Below are 20,245 nucleotides of genomic sequence, written 5' to 3'. Positions count from 1 at the left end.
TCATTGACATGAACATGGAGTTAATGAGAGTCGACAGTGTTTTTACCAGCTGGTGGAAAACTAAAACGAAGAAACATTAAGTTCTACAAGAAGCTTACCTCAATCTATGCATCAACACTCCACACCAGTGGGTGGCAGTAACGGACCTTAGATGTTAATTTAAACCGGAAAAGGAAGGTGAGCGGAAATGGGAGGAGCTTAGAGTTTAAAACTGGCGGGCGGATGATACTTTTATTTCTAGTTTGGGGCGGATTTCCACTTTTCCATGGAAGACAAGACGAGACCTTAAGCAAGTTATTTGTTCGCCAATGGTGCTGCTGTCGACTGCAAAACAGGATTCCGTAGAAAACGTCAAGAAGCGTTGACTTTGTAAGTTGCCAATGTTAGGTAAACATTGCCTGACTTGTCACGATCATAGATTATGTCTAACTATGGTCACGATCCGCAAGCTCACTGTGAGCTGGTGACGGTTAACGTAAACATAAACACCATGTTAGCATTACTGATGCACATTGCACATGTTCTTTGTTTTTGATAGAAGTTGTTTAATAGCCTATTGATGGTTAAATCTATTTGGGATTTGATGTTTAGGAGTTTATTGATATGGCATATGGGTAAATACTACTACACAAACGTAACATGTTACCTTCTAAAAAGCTGTAGACACTTCCTAAACCCTTCATCCCTGCTGGTAGCCCCGTTAGTGTTTGGTTAACACGGATATGTCGTCCACAAAAACACTATGCCGGGTGCTGACCATACTCAATATCTTATTTGCCATATTGAGTCTTAGCTCTGGTCCATAGCCTTCTACTGTATAAGGCTATGGACCAGAGCTAATTGAGTCTTAATGGTGGAAATGTAGTACTAACCAGACTTAGTAGTCAGAAAATGAAACTCCATCCTCTTGGTGCGAGCAACATGCACATTTTTAGCCCTTTCATTCATCGGTCATGATGCTGCGCCTCTTTATATTGCGAGCCTGCAAGGTGTCCTTAAAAGCTTTGTACTGCACCATTCACTCTTAATGCATTAGCATTATGCCATTGCCAGCCAATATGTTGTTGGGTGATAATGATCACAGTGCTTTATTATCAACGTCCTTTGGTTGTTTCTGCTTCCAGCTGATCCACAGTCGTGACAGCTGATTGCAACATGTCAAACGAAGATAAACTGATTCCGGTGAGGGTGGCTCTGCGATGCCGTCCACTGGTGCCTAAGGAAACCAGCGAGGGTTGCCAGACCTGTCTCACATTTGTGCCTGGAGAGCCACAGGTCTGTCGTGAGCACTTAAGAAAGCTATTTGAAATGCAACACAATGAACACATGTAGTGCCAGTGGGAGCAAGACGGAAACAAATTGTGGTACTTTTGTGGCAAGTCTTATTTACAAGAGCATGAAAACGTTTGTCTTTGTACATTGTAAAAGTATAATTTAACATTAGGTAACATTAGGCCAAGCTGAGCTCTGTTCAATGCAAGCAGGCTAAAACCCCATGTATCTGAATTTCATTTGACTATCATTGACTAATTTAAATATCTGCGACTTTGGTTAGATTCAAAGCTTTCCTTTAGGCCGCACATTGATTTTATTAGAAATAGGGTAAATGTTAGTCTTAAAATAATAGGTCAATCAATAGTTTCCCCTTCAAGACTAGAAAACAAATCTCACAACCGCTGCAATTCTGCATACTGGAATATGGTGAAATTGGTGATATTATCTACCAGAACACCTCTGATACACACCTTGTGTTGTTTTCAACAATATTTGTAGATTCGTTTTGACGAATTTGTGTCCTGACTCCTTATCAAACGCATCATTGTCTAATGTATGATTCATTGAAATGGTTATCACCCCATGCCAGGAGACATTTTCATTGGTTACTTTTTGTGTGCAACTGTTTTTATTTAAATTATTCCAGATGCCTACAAAACTACTTATTCTTTTAGACATGCCCAACATCTTTTTTTTCACTGTTCCCAATATTTCAAGAGAAATAGGGAGATGTGCCTTCAAGTTTAAAGCACCAGCAGATTGGAACATCTTGCCCTTGTCCCTTAGATCAATTACCTCTTTCAATGCTTTCAAAAATGCATTGCTGGTTCATCTTGCATCTAGCTGTTCTTGTTTCTGATTATATTTCAATTTTTTTTTCTTTCTGGCATACTCTTTTCCGGTATAAAGTTGACTGCTCCATAAGTCACTTGCCAATGTCATCCAATGAGCACATGGCATTTATATGAAATGGCTACCAAATATAATTCATGTAATTGTCATTTGTTTGAAGGTGGTTGTTGGCACAGAGAAGACCTTCACGTATGACTACGTATTTGACCCAACAGCTGAGCAAGAAGAAGTCTTCAGTACTTCTGTTGCGCCCTTGTTAAGTGGGCTTTTCAAAGGTACAGTAGGTCTGACCTGCAGTAATGCGTTGGTTTGGTTTCCCTAGTTTGGTGTTTGATACACGTGTATCATGGTTTTGTGTCCTTGTCTTGGAAGAAATCATATATTCTAATTTATATATTCTCATACCTACTTCTCCTCTATCCCCTACAATTACTTGTCCAATCAATTTACCCTGCCATGGTCATTCTATCTATTCTATCAGAGGGATTGGGGCAGGGATGTGCAGAGGGAATTTGAAGGGCGGCAGCTGAATCGAAAAGGCACTTTTTATTTTACATTTCTATTAGAGGAATATCTCTTTTTAAACACTAGGAAATGACCCAACCAGTCTGCCCTGCAGCCCAAATTTCTGGTTATCAAAGTAAAACGAGCCGTTGCTTGCTTTGCTGTTATTAATATTAAGTATCGCATTTGCTTGTGCGTGCAGAGAGAGAGAGAGTGGTGGTGGTGGTTCTCCTCATGTCGTTTAAATGTATACGAATTTCGAAATTAAACAGATTCGGGTGGTTCATGTTTGCGTTGTGTGTGTGTGTGCGCCTGCCTAGAGGGCATGTGTGCATGCCATGCGCTGCACTCCTGTTCAAGCTTCGTACGACCCAAAATTTCTTTGGGAAACCCGGCCAATGCTAATAAAGAAACTGTACGCTAATAACGGGTTTATAATGAGTCAAGCAACTGAATTGAAAATGGAATTCAACAGAATATCAGAGATTAGTAATGGGCCACAATCTACTGATGCACAACCTTGGACACATTATCAGTGTTAACTGGTCCAGGTGACCCGACCGATGCAAGTGATAAAGTGAATGAATGGCTGCTGCATACCTTAATTGTCGTTTATGCACACATACAACACATACAGGATACCATGCAACTGTTTTAGCCTATGGTCAGACGGGCTCAGGCAAGACCTTCTCCATGGGTGGGACCTACACGTCTGCTCAAGAGACTGAGCCGTCTGTTGGAGTCATTCCAAGAGTCATCAGGCAGATCTTCGAGGAGCAAGAGAAGAATCCAGAGATTGACTTCTCTGTGGCTGTATCCTACCTGGAGGTTTGTTGTGTAAAAAATGTCCTACTCCTACTGTATATAGGCTGGGTACCGGCAGTGTTGGGCTGGAGTAGTGGGAAGGAGGATCTCGTGAAACATAAAAATTAGCAGACAAAATTGAAAAATGTATCTGCTATGATAAATTAGTTCTCTGATTGGAAGAAATTGGTGTTGATCCTGAAAATATTAATGGAAGTCGCTCTGGATTAAGAGTCTGCTAAATGCCTAAATTATTAAAGGGCTGGAAGATGGGGCGACATTGTTACAAACACTATAGCAATGAGAATTATTAGAATGTAGAGCTTTAACTTTATAACAAGTTTTTGTTTTGACCAAAAAATATTATTTGACCTTTGGCTCATTACACGTGTGTCGTGTGCTTTTCGTATTAACCACAGATCTACAACGAAGAGATACTGGACTTACTCTGCCCTTCTAAAGATAAAGCCCCCATCAGTATCCGTGAGGACCCCAAAGAAGGCATCAAGGTAGGACATTATTAATTTTGGAACTCTTAAAAAGAGAACACTTGCACACTGTAGGATACATTTTTTTTAAAGATTTTTTTAAAACTTTTTCTGCCTTTTTTATTGATGGGTTGAAAGTAGTCTGACAGGGGGGGAAGACGCGTTGCAAAGGCCGTCGGGATGGGGAGTCGAACCCACGGCACGGTGTCGGGCTGGCTCAGCAGCCTAGGTACACGGACGGCTGAGCTAACTGTCTAGGCCTGTAGGATTATTTTAATAACCCGAGTGCCGCACTCGCCCTTTGTCAGACGTTCATTGTTTAACAGTATATAATGACGTGCAGAAAAGAGCAAGGCGGTGAAGCGGTTCAAATGACTAACTGGTTTGTTGGTGGAGCTATAACATGTCCTTAAATGCAGATTTGATTCCTAGAGAATAATAATGATCCAATCCCTAACGCAATAGCTCAGTGAGTATTGAGTGGTGTCATTAAGTTTTTTATGAATTTCTGGGATTTATAATTGACTTGTTTTAGGGATTATAATTGTGAGGTATATTATTTATCCTGATGTTCTAGCATAGTAATGTTTAAGTGTGGGGTTTGATTTAAGGGTGCTGAAATAGCCAGGATACATGGAAAAACAGTTGCCAATAAAATTGTTAGGATTCTTTTGAAAACGAGTAGAAACTAAGCTTTCCATTTGCTAGCTTTTTATTTGGCTTCATTTATAAGTATCCACTCCTCACAGATTGTAGGCCTGACAGAGAGGGAGGTGACCTCTGCCCATGAGATGATTGGCTGCTTGGAGATTGGGAACTCTTCTCGCACTGTGGGATCCACAGCCATGAACGCTGCCTCATCACGTTCACACGCCATCTTCACCATTACCCTGGAACAGCGCCACGGGAAAGACAAGTCAGTCCCCTCATGTCGTCTTTGAATAGCCCACCAGCCACTAGTTGTATTGGTTAAAATGTCTTCATTCCTCATTCAGTCCTGCTTTAGTGTGTTAAAAAAACATTAAAGCACTGCTCTCCCATCTCACTGTCCTGTTACTAAGTCTATTTAGGTCTTTGGTTTATGACTTTACTACATGTTAAATTCTTAGAACTATTGACATGTAATTGTAATTTCTACTTTTTTGTAGAACTGACTCTGTCATTTCAAAACTTCACCTTGTGGATCTTGCTGGTTCGGAGAGGCAGAAGAAGACAAAAGCAGAGGGTGATCGGTTGAAGGAAGGCAAGCCAAATCTTAAGTCTGATTTGTACTTGGTTGCACTTTGTAAGATATCAATTCTAACTCGCCCACTTCAAGCACACGTTTCGTTAGCAGAAAGTCTGCAGTCATCATTCAGTCATCATCCAGCTGGGGGAGGGGGGGTACTCGAAGGGACCCGGCCATGGTTTCCCAGAAAAACAGGCAACCGCCGTTCTGGGTTTTTTTCTCACTTGTACTGTAACATTATATCCAAGTAAAAAAAAAAAATTACTAAGTGGTGGTGTGCTTTGACGTAGAGCTCTTCACCGGTTCTCCAAAATACCCGAGTGCACCCGAGACCCGCACAGGTCTGATCCGTGTTTTATCATCACTTGGGCAGGGTCTGAATCGGCTATATCCCCTGCGGATCTCAGATCTGTCAATCATTGTGTAATGCCCGAGTGGATCCGAGAAGACCCGTAGCCCTACTGTGTGTGTGAGACGTGTGTCTGTGCTTGTTTGTTGTTGCATTGAATGAAACGGACAACAGTGTTGACCTCAACGAGTTGAAAGCAAATTAATTGAAGGTTAAAGCAACCATGGCAACTCTCCTGCGTGGCTCCACTTCAGCCAAGACAGGCACATGCTGCATCTGCTAAAACTCTGATGATTGTGTGAAAAAATTATCCGTTAATTTTAAATGCACGCATGACTCACGCTGAAGAGAAGAGAAGAGACAAGTCTCTCTCACCCTCTGCTGCAGCCTGCAGGGAATCTCTGCAGGCACACGCATGCTTTAATCATAAAATGGTAATTGGTCATACGTCCACAGTCCACTATATTATTTCATAAAGTCCACATTAATGTCTGCCTGGCTGCGGCGGGTCTCTCGGAATGACGGAAATAATTGGATCTCGGTCGGGCTAGGCGCCGCCATTTGAAAGAAATTTCGGAACTGGTTGGAATCGGACAAAATAGTCACGGATCCATTCGGGTTTAGTTTTCCTCTTTGAAATTGTTTTCGGGTTGGAATCGGTAATGTCACAGATTCATTTCGGAACCTTTTTTTTTGGACCTGTGAAGAGCTCTACTTTGACGTGGCAGTAGATCAAAATAAAAGTCCTTCATGAGCACTTTTTGTGTCCGGCAGGTATCAGCATCAACCGAGGACTTTTGTCTCTCGGTAATGTGATCAGTGCCTTGGGGGATGAAAGTAAGAAAGGCACCTTTGTTCCATACCGAGACTCCAAGCTGACACGCCTGTTGCAGGGTATGTATACATGACCAAACATGGGGTAAAACTGCCATTATGTAGTCCTTCTGTAATGTAGAGAAAGGGTAAATGACTGGAGGAGAGTGATAGTGGACAGAAACAGGAGATGGAGATGGAGATGGGCAAGAGCTTGCAACAAAGGGACTGACCCTTAATGCTATGCGCTCTACCGATGATCCACCGGGGCACCCTGAAAAAGTCTTTATTTTCTTTCTCTCAGATTCTTTAGGAGGCAACAGCCACACGTTGATGATAGCATGTGTGAGCCCTGCAGACTCCAACATGGAAGAGACTCTCAACACGCTGCGGTATGCCGATAGAGCTCGCAAGATCAAGAACAAGCCTGTGGTCAACGTTGACCCCAGAGCTACAGAGCTGAAACGGCTGAAACAGCAGGTAGGGTCATTAAATCACTCCGTCATGTCGTGGATTAGGCCAGGGTTTTAACCACATGTGTCCTGACTGGCATCTCTCCCTATTCTGGGCATGTCATAATGGGCAAACCTTCTCTGAAAATGGGGGAGTTTGAGGTGAAATTGGCTTCACTACTTCGCCTGGAAAGGAGCCAGCTTAGGTGGTTCGGGCATCTGGTTAGGATGCCTCTCGAGCGTCTCCCTAGGAAGGTCCTCGATGCACGTCCCTCTGGGAGGAGACCCCGGGGCAGACCAAGGATCAGATGGAGGGATTACATTAACTCTCTGGCCTTGGAATGCCATGGAATCCCCAGTAGGAAGCGACTAATGTTTCTCTGGAGAGGGAAGTCTGGAGCGCTCTGGTGGAGCTGTTGCCCCTACGACCCGACTACGGATAAGCGTGGATGATGGACATTCTCATAATGCATTGTAACACATTGTAAATTGGCTGTTTTTTAAATTAAACTATTTGGTGTCGAGGGGAAAAAGTAGGAAAGTATAGACCTCGGGGACACTGGTTAACTATGTATAGGCTTTAAGTGGTTATGCTGTGACAGAGCCCCAAATTGAGATGTTCTGGCCAATATACCACCACTTAACTAGTTTATGTAAAGTGAAATAACCATTCTTCCGCAGACCTCTGTTCATTGTTTGGAGCTGGACTCTGGTTAACGAGTATGATTAGCCAACCTTTTCTCCCCAATTGTTTTAGTTATGCCAATTGAGTCCTACGCACGCACACACTTCTGTGTCACTGCTGTTGTAACTTACTGGCTTACCTGCCAGAGAGGAGCCCCCGCCAGTAGCAGAGTTTGTGCTACTCCTGCCCAACACTCCCAGGTTCCTCAGGGCAACAGAACCCACATATGGTGGTGGGCAGGCACTTTACCACTACGCCACCCGAGCGCCCCATGTTTAAACATTTTACTCCAAAGCTTGATCCTAACATTGTGTCTGCATCTAAGCATATGCAGCCATTTATTCAGTTACAAAAATGTTGCATATCGCACAATTCATTTTGTACAGGCCTACATGATTGGGTCATATATCCATATTTAATTTGAATCAATCCAGTTTGTTTTGGTGGTTAGTTTAAACACTGACTGTCAACAAGACAGTCTACAGTACAGCAGGCAACAGATATTGTAATTTTCTCTTAAAGTGATGGTGATTGTGTTCCTCTTGGTCCATAGATTCAGGAGCTGCAGGTGATGCTGCTGAATGCCTGTGGAGGTGTGGCTCCGGTACTCTCTGGGTAAGGCAGTCATTCTTTGTCCTAGAGAATGTCTAGATGTCCTACACATAATGTCTGATTTATAATGGGTAGCTATTGTTATCTGTGTTATTTTAGATTTCTGGTCACACTGTATACTTTTCATACAATGTTGGATGGAAGTGCAGTAATGCCCAAGTCTTTGTCTAAAGCTAATTGGAGGCTTTGGAGCACAGTTATTATTTTATAATTTTATTAGTCTCAATAACTGATTTTTAGACACAAATTCCATTGTCTTCATCAGTCAAAACACTTTTGTTAATAACTTTCCTGTGTCTCCCATAACCACAAACGTGGTCCTGTCATCACAGGCCAGAGCCAGCTGAGAACGTGACAAAGCTTCTGGAGAAAAACCGTGTTCTGCAGAACGAGAACGGGAAGCTGAGCATGGAGCTGAGCCACGCCGCTGGCCAAACAGCCATCATGTTTGAGAAGATCATTGAGGTAAATAAATATCGATACCCGGGTCGTTTGGCGTCCTGTTAGTGTAGGGACCAAGGCCCCTAATTTCGGCCCTGCCTTCCTTGCCCATTCCCAGTAGCCTGTGCCTGCAAATTACAGGTAGGGCAGCTTGCACAGTGGTATTTTGGGTCTGCACTACCCGCTATACATTATGCCGACCATGTTATTTGCGCCTGGAGGTGTGGCCATGGATGTATTGGTACGCTTTCCCCAATATTGTTGTTTTGCCCGCCCCACACCTTTTGGGAAAGGGGAAAGCTGATTCTAAAAGCACCCGTAAGCCGTAATGCCAAATTAATTTGTTTGAGCGTGTCCTGCAATAGACTGACACCACGCTAGACAGGAACACCCACAAATGTCACATCCCGTTTTAGCCCGGGTAAGAATTTTCTTTGGCTGTCAATGCAACTTGGTCCAATCCTTAATCACATACGGACAAACGTCTATGCCGATAATATCTAACTTGCGGAGGTAGCGTGCCTTGTCCACGGGCAACAGATCTTTAAACTTATGGCATTGCAAATCACAAACTTCCCCGGGGGTGGGTGGAGTCACAGCTTTACGCCCTGAATACGCACAGTGGTGTCAGTCTATAGACGTGTCCGCCTGTCCGGAGTCGGGCTGCTTGCGCACAGTGGCACAATATTCAGAGGTCTCCTTATTCTCCACGCATCTCTGCGAGTCTAATTTCTCTATAATCAGATGTGCTTGTCAATTCCTTGTGTCCATTGTATTTATATACAGTAAGATGATAGTCTAGTGTTCCATTTATTTTCTACAAGCTCACATATAGCGTGAGCACCACAATAGATTTTGTTCAAAATGTTAGCTAGATACAGTGTTTAAAGTTGAATCACTTTCAACCTCCTGGTGTCTCCATTTTGAACATGTAATTTATAGGCGGCCGATCACTGGGACTGTTGATACAAATTCATCCGTCTTATGTCTGCAAAGTACCCATTTTCGATCAGTTACTTTCATCATACAGTTCTCTTTTCTCCTTGTAGACGGAGCAAGTAAATGAGAAGCTTCAAAGCAAGTTTGAGGAACTGCGGCAACACGAGGCGTAAGTTTACTAGTAATCTGATCAGACGGTGAAAAGTAGGCTGTGATAAACCATACAAGGGAGCCAGCATGTCTTTGTCTTTATTCCACATGTTCATTATTATTTGATGCCTGTATCAGTTTTGCATTTCATTTTGGCCATCAGTTTTGCAATAGTTGGCAGTAGATTTGTCTGATTTCGGCATGTGCCTTGTTTCTCTCGTTTGTTTTTTTTAGGTGTAGAGTAGACCTTGAAAATGTGCTAGAGACCCTGGAGGACCATGAACTGAAGGGCAAGGTGGAGCTGATGGCTAACTTGCGAGATATCATCTTGGAGCTCCAGGTAGGGAATCTTGGAAAGCCTTTTCCATTTTCTAAATTTCTAGTCAGACGATCAGAGATGTGCTGTTATGACTATCCACATTGTCCTCGGATGAGCCAGCCAGTCATCTTATGTCTGGTGACCTAAAAATTTAAGGTGAACGCTAAATTCAATGAGAAATGCTGTATCACAAAGCTTTCCACTAAAACTTGTTACTCCAAGACATGTCAATAATCAGTTTTCTCTGATTTGCTTCTCAGAATGAGAGTGCATGCATTGCTGCCTCTATTGATGCTCTTACCGCAGGAGAAGCTGGGTCTTTCAATTCCAGTGGAGAAGGAGCAAGTGCACCTCCAGGATTGGGCAATGCTAGTGACGGCTCTAGCAAGGATCACTCGGTATGTATTAACCACATAAATTCAATCTTAGTATAACAGACCTTCATTGCACAAAAACTTTGTCATAAATGGCTGATCTACAAGCTGGTCTGCTATTTTTGGCGAACCACTGTTCTCATTTGCATTGAATGTGGTGGGGTTTTTTTCCGTTCTGAAACACTTAATGTGTTATTCCCCTCCACCTCACTATGCAGGACGCCGTGGATGATAAATCACCAGATGCTGGTACTACCCATCACGCTCTGCGCCAGGCCAAGATGTCTAAGGAACTGTTTGACCTAGACAAAATGTTGGCTTTGAAGGAGGAATACATTAAGAAAATGTCTCAAAACCAGTTGGAACCTATGCAGACTGAGAATCAGGTAGAGCCGTTACATTTTAGCTTTTACCAATATAGATGCTGAATGTATCGAGACAGGATGTCAAAGAATTGGTTGAATAGTGGTTTCATAGGAATTAACAAGAACTTATGTACAGTATGTATTTATGGATGTGCATAACTGCATTGCTTTAGGCTACTATCTGATTAACTGAAATATAAATATATATATATATATATAAACTTCATATTCATTAATGTAATTATAATCAAAACATCAGAGCTTTTGGCTCAGACAGTGACTTTGTGTCGGCAGTAGTGAATAGTGATGGTAGAATTCACTATGCATTTACTAGTTTTGCAATTTTACTGAATTTTTAACAATTTTTTAACAAGGGCATTCATGCACACATGAGCACACAAGCACACATTGCTTTCGGCAATTTGCTGGGTGAGTTCAACATGACTTTCCATTGAACTGCCCAACAGTCCTGACTCCTGTTGGTGGTTGTTTCTAATGCAGCATGTCATTCCACAGACAAGCCTGCAGTCTGCAGTAGATTTGCTGCAGAAGGAGAAGGAGGAGCTAACACTGGCCCTGCAGTCTGCTAAGAAAGACGTCAACCAGGCCAAGTAATGCCAGTTAGCTTTTCCTTGCAGAACGACTTTAATTGGGGCTAAAATGTGGCTTAAAATATATATTTTTAGCCTAATGTGTTGATTAAGTAAGACATTTGGTCTGAATTACACATTGTAAATGTAAACCTTTCTTTTGAAACCTTACACAAACTGGTTTCATTTTTCATTTGTTTGGTTTAATTTGTTTTTTGTATTAATATACACTACTATTATTCTCCAGGCTTAGTGAGCAGCGGAGGAAGAGGCTTCAGGAACTGGAGGCTCAGATGTCAGACATGAAGAAGAAGCTGCATGATCAATCTAAACTCCTCAAGCTCAAGGAGTCCTCTGTCCGCAACGTCTCAAAACTCCATCTGGAGATACAGGTGATCTTAACCGCTTCACTCTACTCCCACCACGTTACTGAGATGTCTCCCACCACCTCTTGTTACTGATATGTCTCCCACCACCTCTTATGTTACTCATAGATATTTATTGCAGAGCAATAACAGAAACGTTGCTAGTATAGAGCCCTGAGGGTCAACCAAGAAGAGTTTAAGTGGTAAGACAGGCTTGTCACTCATTGTAGGGTTTGACTTGTCTTGCAGGATATGAAGACCCAGCGTGTGCGGCTGATGCGGCAGATGAAGGACGACTCTGAGAAATTCCGACAGTTGAAGACTCAGAAGGACAAGGAGGTTCTTCAGCTGAAGGAGAAGGTCTGTGGTCTATTTACATTCTTGGATTTCATTTTAATTTGCAGGACATGGAGTCAAATGATAATACCAAACCAATTCTGGACATCAGTGTTGAATAATTGAATTCCAGTTATATATTATGTTTCTTGTGCTTGATTGTCTCTTTTTATAGGATCGTAAGCGGCAGTATGAGTTGCTGAAACTGGAAAGGGACTTCCAGAAGCAGACCAATATCCTTCATCGCAAAACTGAGGAGGTTGTGCCTTTTATCATAATGTGATACTAACGTTAAACGGCTTATACCATATTCTCTGATTTGCTTGATCTTTCTCTTGCTCTCACACATGTACACACTTGAGATGACTGTTACACTTTACTGTTCTCCCCCCAGGCTGCAGCAGCAAACAAGAGGCTGAAAGATGCCCTGCAGAAGAGAAAAGAAGTGTCTGAGAAACGCAAAGATGTCCACGGTAGAAAAATGGATGGCGATGCTGGTAGATTTAAGGTAATGAAGCTTCTATTAAGGATGAATTTCCGATTCTTAATCTTTTTTTTTTATTCAAGATTCAGGGTATACAGTAAATCAAATGACATATGTGACACACCCATATGAAACATATAAAAGATAACAAAATATTGTGAGTCCATACACAAAATATTGTGGTAGCATAAAATAAAAATAAGAAAAGAAAATAAAAAGTTGCATAGTCCTATGCTCCGATTCTTAATCTTAATATTCTATTTAGTTCCTTCTTGATAACATGCTTTACTAGACAAGGAAGAACCCCCAAACATTTTTCTTTCAGATGGCCCTGTGGTGCTATAGCTAGCCACATTTTGGCCTGTAACTCCTGAACCGTGCCTTTTTATAAACTTTCATAGGGGGTCGAATGCTACAAAATTAAATGTTCAGGTTTGTTGCCGACACACATTTCTCACATCAAATTTGGCACAATGGTTTCCTGAGTCATGTGACAAGGACTACCAAACAGGGTTCTTCTGATACTCCATACTGTTTTCAATCATACCAAATTGGAATTGCATTGAGGGAGGGACCTATTTAGAGTGCAACTCCAAACTGTTTAATTTCTGCCTATAGTAGGCACCACACTGTCGTACAAACTGTATTTCCCCTTTAGCTTCATCGATGTATCCTGATGGCTTCACTCCACATCTGACACAAACCGGCCTGGTGGATTGTGACTGTATTTGCACCTGAACTGTTTTTTATTCTCCCACAGTAAAGAGTAAAATTTCGAAACCATAATGGTATATTTGCTATATTTACCTGTACCTGTTTGTGTGGCCAGGCATGGTTCCTCAATGAGGTGGAGGTGCTGGTGAGCACAGAGGAGGCACGACGGCACCTTAATGACCTGATGGAGGACCGGAAGATTCTGGCACAGGACATCAAGCAACTCCATCAGCAGATTGAAGCAGGGGGAAGACCTGCTACCAAAATGAGGGTGAGGTTAATCAAACTGCTTATCAAAGTTTTTGCTGCTTATCCAGCTTTTAAGTGTTTGTGTAAACACAAACATTGTTTTGCTACCGTTTCCTATGACTAGTTTTGAGTGTTTGTGCACTCAAACACAAACCTTGATGACAAAGGTGAGGATGCAAATTGTGATTGTATGATAAGGGCGCCCCTCACTTCACACGGGTGTGATATATATATTTTGATTGAACAGAAGTCCATACGGATTAGCTCATGGTTATTATCAGTTACTTTGTTTCTGCTGGTGATAGACCTAATCCTCCCATCACATAGTTTAAACTTTCTATAACCAGGAAATAATCTTGTACTGTGGTATTGTCTTCCTCATGCAGCGCAGGACATTACTCATGTCTGAGATTGAGAATCAGCGAGACATGGAAGTGCCTCTGACTAAACAGGTGGCTAACCTTGAGACAGAAATGGGATTAAGGTGAGTCCCACATTCAACCTCAGTCCAGAACAAGCTCAGTTGTTGGCGCTACTAAATGTAGCTCCTAACCTTGGATTTCAGGCTGGCTTTCTCAGAAATTAAGCCTGGGGAAACATTAATGTTTCTCCAGTGCAACGTACATTATTGTTTTGGTTAATTAAATGGTTCTTTAACAGGAGCGCCCAGATTGCTGATCTTCAACAGAAGGTTCTGGATGCAGACAATGAAGGGCGCCTGAAGCAGCGCTGGGACAGCATTACATCTATAGTCGATGCAAAGCATTCCCTCAAGTTCCTCATGTCTGAGGTGAGCCCACCAGCTAAAGCTAGGATTTACTGTAGTTATGCGATACAGGATTTATTAACTGTTTCACTACTGCCAGGTGGAGTTTGTTTTTCAACGCATTGAGGTCTCAATGCGTTTTGAGCTTGTAGATCTGCCATTTCCACTATTTATTTATTTAAAAAAATTATATACATGGAAATTATTATAATTGCAACTATGTATGTTTTTCCTTAACTAGTTGGTGACTACTAAAACGGGTAATGCTAAGATCGAGAGTGAACTCCAGCTGGAGAAGGCAAACTTGGTGGACTTGGCGAAAAGGTTGGCTGATGAGAGAAACCTTGTAAACACCATGGAGACGGAGCACCAGCGGCAATTGATTGAGGTGGAGCAAACTCATCAAGAGGTATTTATTGATATCTGTGTAAAACTTTTGTATGAAGTACTTTACTTTGTAGAGTTCTATGAAAATAAAGTTTTGTATTAATGGTTCATTAGTATTGTCAGAATTATGAACAGTTGCGGTTCTAACCCATGCTGGAAAATGAGTACTAGTTATGATGACGGATTAGGTTTTTGGAAGATAATTATTTTCAGGAACTGTTTTCAGTTGCACAATATGAAAGCTACATTGTGAAATTATATAATTTTATATTTAGTGAGTCAGGGCTACGCAAATGGTTTGGTCCTGTTGGAACTGTTGTGTGACTACACATTGGAACTGTTGTGACTACCAATCTAATTTGCTCAGCAAGATGATTGAACTGGGCGTCTCCTTATGATCAATGTTGTTGATCATTTTGTGCCCATTTTGTTTTAAGCATCTTGGTATTGTCTTCTGTCCCTACTTCCAGGTCCTATGCATCCTTACCCAGCGCCAGAACAAAGAATCTGATGAAACGAACCAGGACGTGGAAGAGACCTCACATGGCAAGCGTGAACTTCTGCAGCGTCTTCAATTCCAGGTTTGTACTTTTTGTGACGGGGAATTTCACCCCATCCCAAATGCAAAACTCTTGGTGATCCAGGCATGATTGTGATGACAGCATTTTTCTCAAGTTAAAATGGTGAGCTATTCAGATGATGCAGGCTAGCATATGACCCCCAAATAAAACCAGTGGTGCTGTAATGTACCACTAAGTACATTTACTAAGTACTGCAAATTAAAAAAAATCTCCAATAGTTATTTGAAAACTTTACTTTACTAAACATACATTAACCACTTAAGCTCTATAGGCACATCATGAGTTCTGAGTGGCAATTTCCAAAAGATTTTTATACATTTTGAAAATGTTCAATGGGACATTCTGCCAAGTGCTTCTACTTTTGATACTTTTGTATATTTTTATGCCAATACTTTTGTACTTTCTATATTGTGGTATTGATACTTTATTTGTTGGTCAGGAGGTAGAACAGGTTATCCAATGTTCTGTGGGGGCTGCAGTTCGACTGCTGGTTCCACCTGTCCAAGTGTCCTTGTGGGCAAGACACTGAACTGTCGGTGCTAGCTTGTCACCATTGGTGTATGAATGTGGAAAGTTAGGACGCAATCGATTATTAGTCATTTGAATACTTTTTACACAACTGCCCACAACACAAATCTGTCTTTTTACAATGGTGTCCCTTATTGAGTAGAATTATTAAACTAGTTGTGCATTCAACCATTTTAGGAAGAGGAACTCGTGAAGATGCAGGAATTGAGTGATAAGAACAAGGCATTGACGGAGGAGATTGAAGAATATAAACGGGTAAGACTGGTAATCCATTCAATGGATGAAATGATGGTTTCAGTGTACTTTTGGCAAAAAGACTAACTATTTTGTTTTTTTTATAATATTTGTTTTATTCGGAAAGTGCAGTATAATTGTACATATAGCATTTCTACAAACGATATAAGAGCAGTTCCCAAGATTTTCTTCTTTTCTTTTTTTTCCCCACCCCTCTTCCCTCCCTCATCCCCCCTCCATGTGGCAACATCTCCAATGTCTCTGTATAGTATAGTCCTTTTTCCTATATAAGACATCGAGTCCACACTCAAACAGAGACAGGCACGTCAGTAATACTTCAGGTGGTACATTTCAGGAGGACAAAGAAAAAAGAAAGAGTGAAGACTAACTATTTTGAGACAAATTCAACAATACCAAAATGGAGGTTCAATTTATGAATGAATACTGTATGATTCAGAGGTAATGTAATACAAAATTATCTACTCAACTTTGACACACCATAGGCTTATAACAAAAAAGAAATTCTGTCATACAAGCTCCATTACATTTTAAAGAAATGTGGAATTACAGTTAATGGTGGAAATGGATTAGACGAGCAGAACTGGAATGATGCAGCCAGGTAAATGGCAGCAGTTGTCATCATGGCAGATGATATGTTTAAGGACTATATTCTGTTTACATGTCTGTGTATATATCTTTTAGTCTGGCTTATACTGGTTGTCTGTAAATATTTATCTTTTAGTCTGGGTTATACTAGTTATGTTGGCAATGCTATATTTTGCTTTGTTACAGAAACTGCTGGCTAGTGTGAGAAAAGCACCAGCACCAGTTAAGCCAGAACAGAGCGACTCTTTGAATGACTCTTTTGAATTCGTCCCACCACCAGTAAAGGTGAGGCATTTCTTTCACTTACTTACTACTGTATTTTCTTATTTGAAAAAGCCACATGATATGGGATTGTACATTCATACTGTATGTATGTGCAAAGGTAATGGTCTCTTTACACTAATATTAAAACAGAAGTGTACTGAATCAGGTGTACTTGGTGTCATGTCCATATTTTCTTTTGTCTGCCCACTACAGTCCAAAAAGCCAAAGCGCAGCACAGCGATCAGTGTGGAGGAACTCAAGTCGGCTTCCTCGACTTCTGAGGAGGAGGAGGAGGAAGAGGAAGAAGGTTGGTCTCCACCTAAACCTAACAAGAGGAAGACTTCCAAAAAATCCAAGTTGACTGGAGTAAGATTTTGTTTGTGTTCAACATTTTTGCATTGACGCTGCCAATAGCCATACACATACATGCTACTGTCCTGAATATATTTGCTTGTTTATTTTACCAAAATAATTAATATAATTCAGAGGAATGCACAGAATGATACTGTTTGGTCTCTGAATGACAATGAAAGTCCATTGTCACCATGACCCGCTGGAAAGTTATTAACCAATTAAGGCTGCTGATAGTGTAATATTTTGGCGATCTCTGCTTTCACAAGGAAAGTTTGACGAAAGGTAATTAAAGTACAAATATGGCATACTAATGCATTAGAAGGACTATCAGCCATCAGAACCACGGATGTGTGTTTTCTAACATAGTTAAAAGGGAATCTGAACTGAAGTTACAAGTTACTGAAGCGTGTTTGTCTGATAAAATGAATATTTAACTTTAAAAACTGCATTGGGTGCATGGAAAACCCCCAAGTGGCCCCCAAGTAGTGTTTTTTAATGGTGAAATAACCCTTTAAGGACTTTACATACTTAACTTGCTCTGACCCGTCCCTACAGTGTATCTCCCAGCACTAAGTGAAGGGCATACAAAATCAAATGAGATTCTTATATGTGCTGCCAGTTCCTGGGTAGCTACTAGCTAGTACATGCAGACTACACTCTCACTAATGTCTCCCCTCTTCAGTGTGCCTGTAAGGGTCGCTGTGGCAACAAGATGTGTCGTTGCCGTAAAGAGAAGATGTCATGCGGAGAGAACTGCCAGTGTGCTCACAATCACTGCCGTAATCGGGAAAACCCGGAGGAGGTAAGTTGGTTTGGTACATTTTTGGTGATTACAGTCGCCAGCAATGAAATGTGGTTGGGATATGTTCTGCACAGACTTGAGGAAATAGGAACAATACAATAACATAATGATGATTTAAAAAAAAAAAAAATTGATTAGATTGATACATATTTTAAGTATAGGTAGAACACAGCAGGTATGATAAACATATTGATCAACGAAGCAGTGTGTCTCAAAGTCAAAATATATACCGTATGTGTACTTTTTTTAATGCACGCTATACTTTACTCTAGACTTTGGGTAGCGCAACATCTTGGGCGAAAAAGCACTGTGTCCAACTTCAAAACGGATTGTATATGATTTTCAACTGGCCCAGTCAATTTATTTATATTTTTGTATTTTTAAACATCTTTCCGTGTCACTCGGGGAGGGCGGGACATTAATAATACATTTAATGTATTTGTATTTCACTTTTCATTCACAGGAAATCTCTGCTACAAAACATAAAATCAATCGTAAAGGTAAAAATAAAAAGGTCCAAATTATATTTTGGTTGGGGGAACAAACGGATCAAGTAGAGAGGTGATGCAAGTAGTCAGGGTAGCCTGGGGTCCACCTATGCTTTCTATGGCATAGGCAGCGCCCGGCCGGATCCGCCGGGAGAATCTAGACACAGCTGCGCGACATGAGACTGATTAATTAGAGCGACAGAGAGAGAGAGAGAGAGGAGTGTGTGTGTGTGTGTGTGTGTGTGTGTGTGTACATGTGTGCGTGTGTGCGTCAATTTAACAAAGATGCAGACAATCCGAAATCAGCAGAGAGTGATCGACGTTTGCGCTACTCTATGCCGAATTGAAGTGGACTCGGACCCAGACTTTTTTTTCTCCTCCCTGGAAATAAAAACGTCTGGGTTTAGTCAGGGTGACTTAAACAGAGTAAATAATGTAATGACGTCTCTAGAGTGTCACCAGTCAAATTACTAAACCAACTAACCAATAAGCTACCTGGACATTTTTGTCTATCCCTATTTCAGGATTTTAACCGTCCTCTTATGGAACTCGGTCGTCCCCAGACACCTCTTCCACTTCCAGTTGACCCCACAACCCCAGATGGTCACGGATTCTTTCCACCAGTCACTCCATCTGATAAGCTGGTAAGCTAACATGGGGATCTGTATCTGTGTGCATCTTGATTGATTTATTTCTTGTCTACTGTCTAGACCAGAATCATTTCCACAGACTTGACTTCCAGTCAGGAGTCGTGTCAAATAGTGTTGATGAACAGTGTTGATAAACTGCAAGAAATGTTGCCTTATTAAGTGCTGTCCAAATGAGACTAGCGTCTAGTGGTCATTGTCAAAGACGGTGAGCCATTCATTCACGAGATTGAACTGTACAAAGTACAACAGCACACAATTACAAGAATTTTATCACCTAATAAAATCACAAATTGTCTGCCGACACCTCCAGGAATATCATTACTTTACAGCCAATTACCACTTATAGTGACTTGTGAATAATTACAAATATAAAATGCGTCATAGCATTATACGTACAGTAATGTATTACAACTATACGAATAATGACTCCCTATAATGACTATATATGGACTTCATGAGATTGTTCATGTACAGATCATGAGGTTGCACTGAGATGAAAAATGGTGCAATCCTAAATTAAGCTATCATTTCAGGATGATGAAGAGGAGGATGAAAATGGCGCGAAATTGACGACCAGCTTTATGAAGAAGAAGAAAAGACTAGGAAGTAACATCGATAGCTTCTTCTCTGGTTGTACACCAATCAAGGAGTAGTTAGCCCAGTGGGGCCTTCTAGCGTACTCCTTACTTTCTGGAGGATAGGTGAAAGATTCCAAGATGTCTGTTTATGATCATGTTCTGCTCTGTTGCACTAGCGCACCATCTCAAATTTAGGAGTACTGTACTATATTTTTAGACATTAGAAACTACTGCAGATATTTAGATATCTGGTAACTCAAATGTAAGCTGTTTTTTTAATCCTCATTCTAGATGGACAGTCTATATTTTAACTTTTTCACTGAAATTGAAAGTTTATGTAGAAATTTAATAAAGTGGTTTTTCTGTATAATGTATGAGTTTGATTTCAAAGTCCCCCCCCCCACCCCCTTGTAACAAAGCAGGTGTTTGTGTATTATTGACATTTGACAAATCCCCACATGACTGGTTGCTGTCTTTGCTGTCCTCTGTTGGACAAATGGCAGAATTACTGAGAACTACACTCATGCAGTCTGCTGCTATGGGGCTTGTTCAGTGGCTCAGCAGAATGATGTTTTTTAACGGTATTCTTAATGGCATCCCTATTCTGGACATGTCGGTG

General features: G+C 41.2%; 1 protein-coding gene across 2 annotated transcripts; it reads left to right on the top strand.

Annotated features, from left to right (window-relative positions):
• The first annotated feature begins 246 nt into the window (after positions 1–246).
• On the top strand, positions 247–19,996 carry kif4 (kinesin family member 4). Of its 2 annotated transcripts, none has more exons than XM_080780547.1 (31): positions 247–369; positions 1,125–1,275; positions 2,288–2,402; positions 3,269–3,459; positions 3,855–3,944; positions 4,673–4,839; positions 5,072–5,166; positions 6,275–6,394; positions 6,618–6,793; positions 8,004–8,065; positions 8,395–8,527; positions 9,553–9,611; positions 9,827–9,932; positions 10,172–10,309; positions 10,504–10,671; positions 11,167–11,261; positions 11,488–11,632; positions 11,855–11,965; positions 12,117–12,200; positions 12,336–12,449; positions 13,255–13,410; positions 13,775–13,872; positions 14,049–14,178; positions 14,396–14,563; positions 15,012–15,122; positions 15,828–15,905; positions 16,677–16,775; positions 16,968–17,120; positions 17,791–17,910; positions 18,923–19,042; positions 19,582–19,996. In XM_080780547.1, exons 2-31 carry the CDS (start codon positions 1,156–1,158, stop codon positions 19,699–19,701), a joined length of 3,642 nt encoding a protein of 1,213 aa, XP_080636673.1. In that variant the 5' UTR covers positions 247–369; positions 1,125–1,155; the 3' UTR covers positions 19,702–19,996. The 2 variants fall into 2 exon arrangements, with proteins under 2 accessions (XP_080636673.1, XP_080636674.1); XM_080780548.1 differs by having other exon boundaries at positions 247–387.
• The last annotated feature ends 249 nt before the right edge of the window (positions 19,997–20,245 follow it).

This window comes from Protomyctophum bolini (assembly GCF_963924005.1).
Source record: "Protomyctophum bolini genome assembly, chromosome: 13".
NCBI lineage: Eukaryota > Metazoa > Chordata > Actinopteri > Myctophiformes > Myctophidae > Protomyctophum > Protomyctophum bolini.
This window is presented reverse-complemented; position numbering and strand designations above follow the sequence as displayed.

Bases quoted from the DNA above. Each gene is read 5' to 3' on its own strand.
- kif4 (XM_080780547.1), top strand. From the start codon at position 1,156: ATGTCAAACGAAGATAAACTGATTCCGGTGAGGGTGGCTCTGCGATGC. The intron at 3,945-4,672 runs GTAGGACATTAT...CACTCCTCACAG, and splicing joins ACCCCAAAGAAGGCATCAAG to ATTGTAGGCCTGACAGAGAG. The intron at 12,450-13,254 runs GTAATGAAGCTT...TTGTGTGGCCAG, and splicing joins GCGATGCTGGTAGATTTAAG to GCATGGTTCCTCAATGAGGT.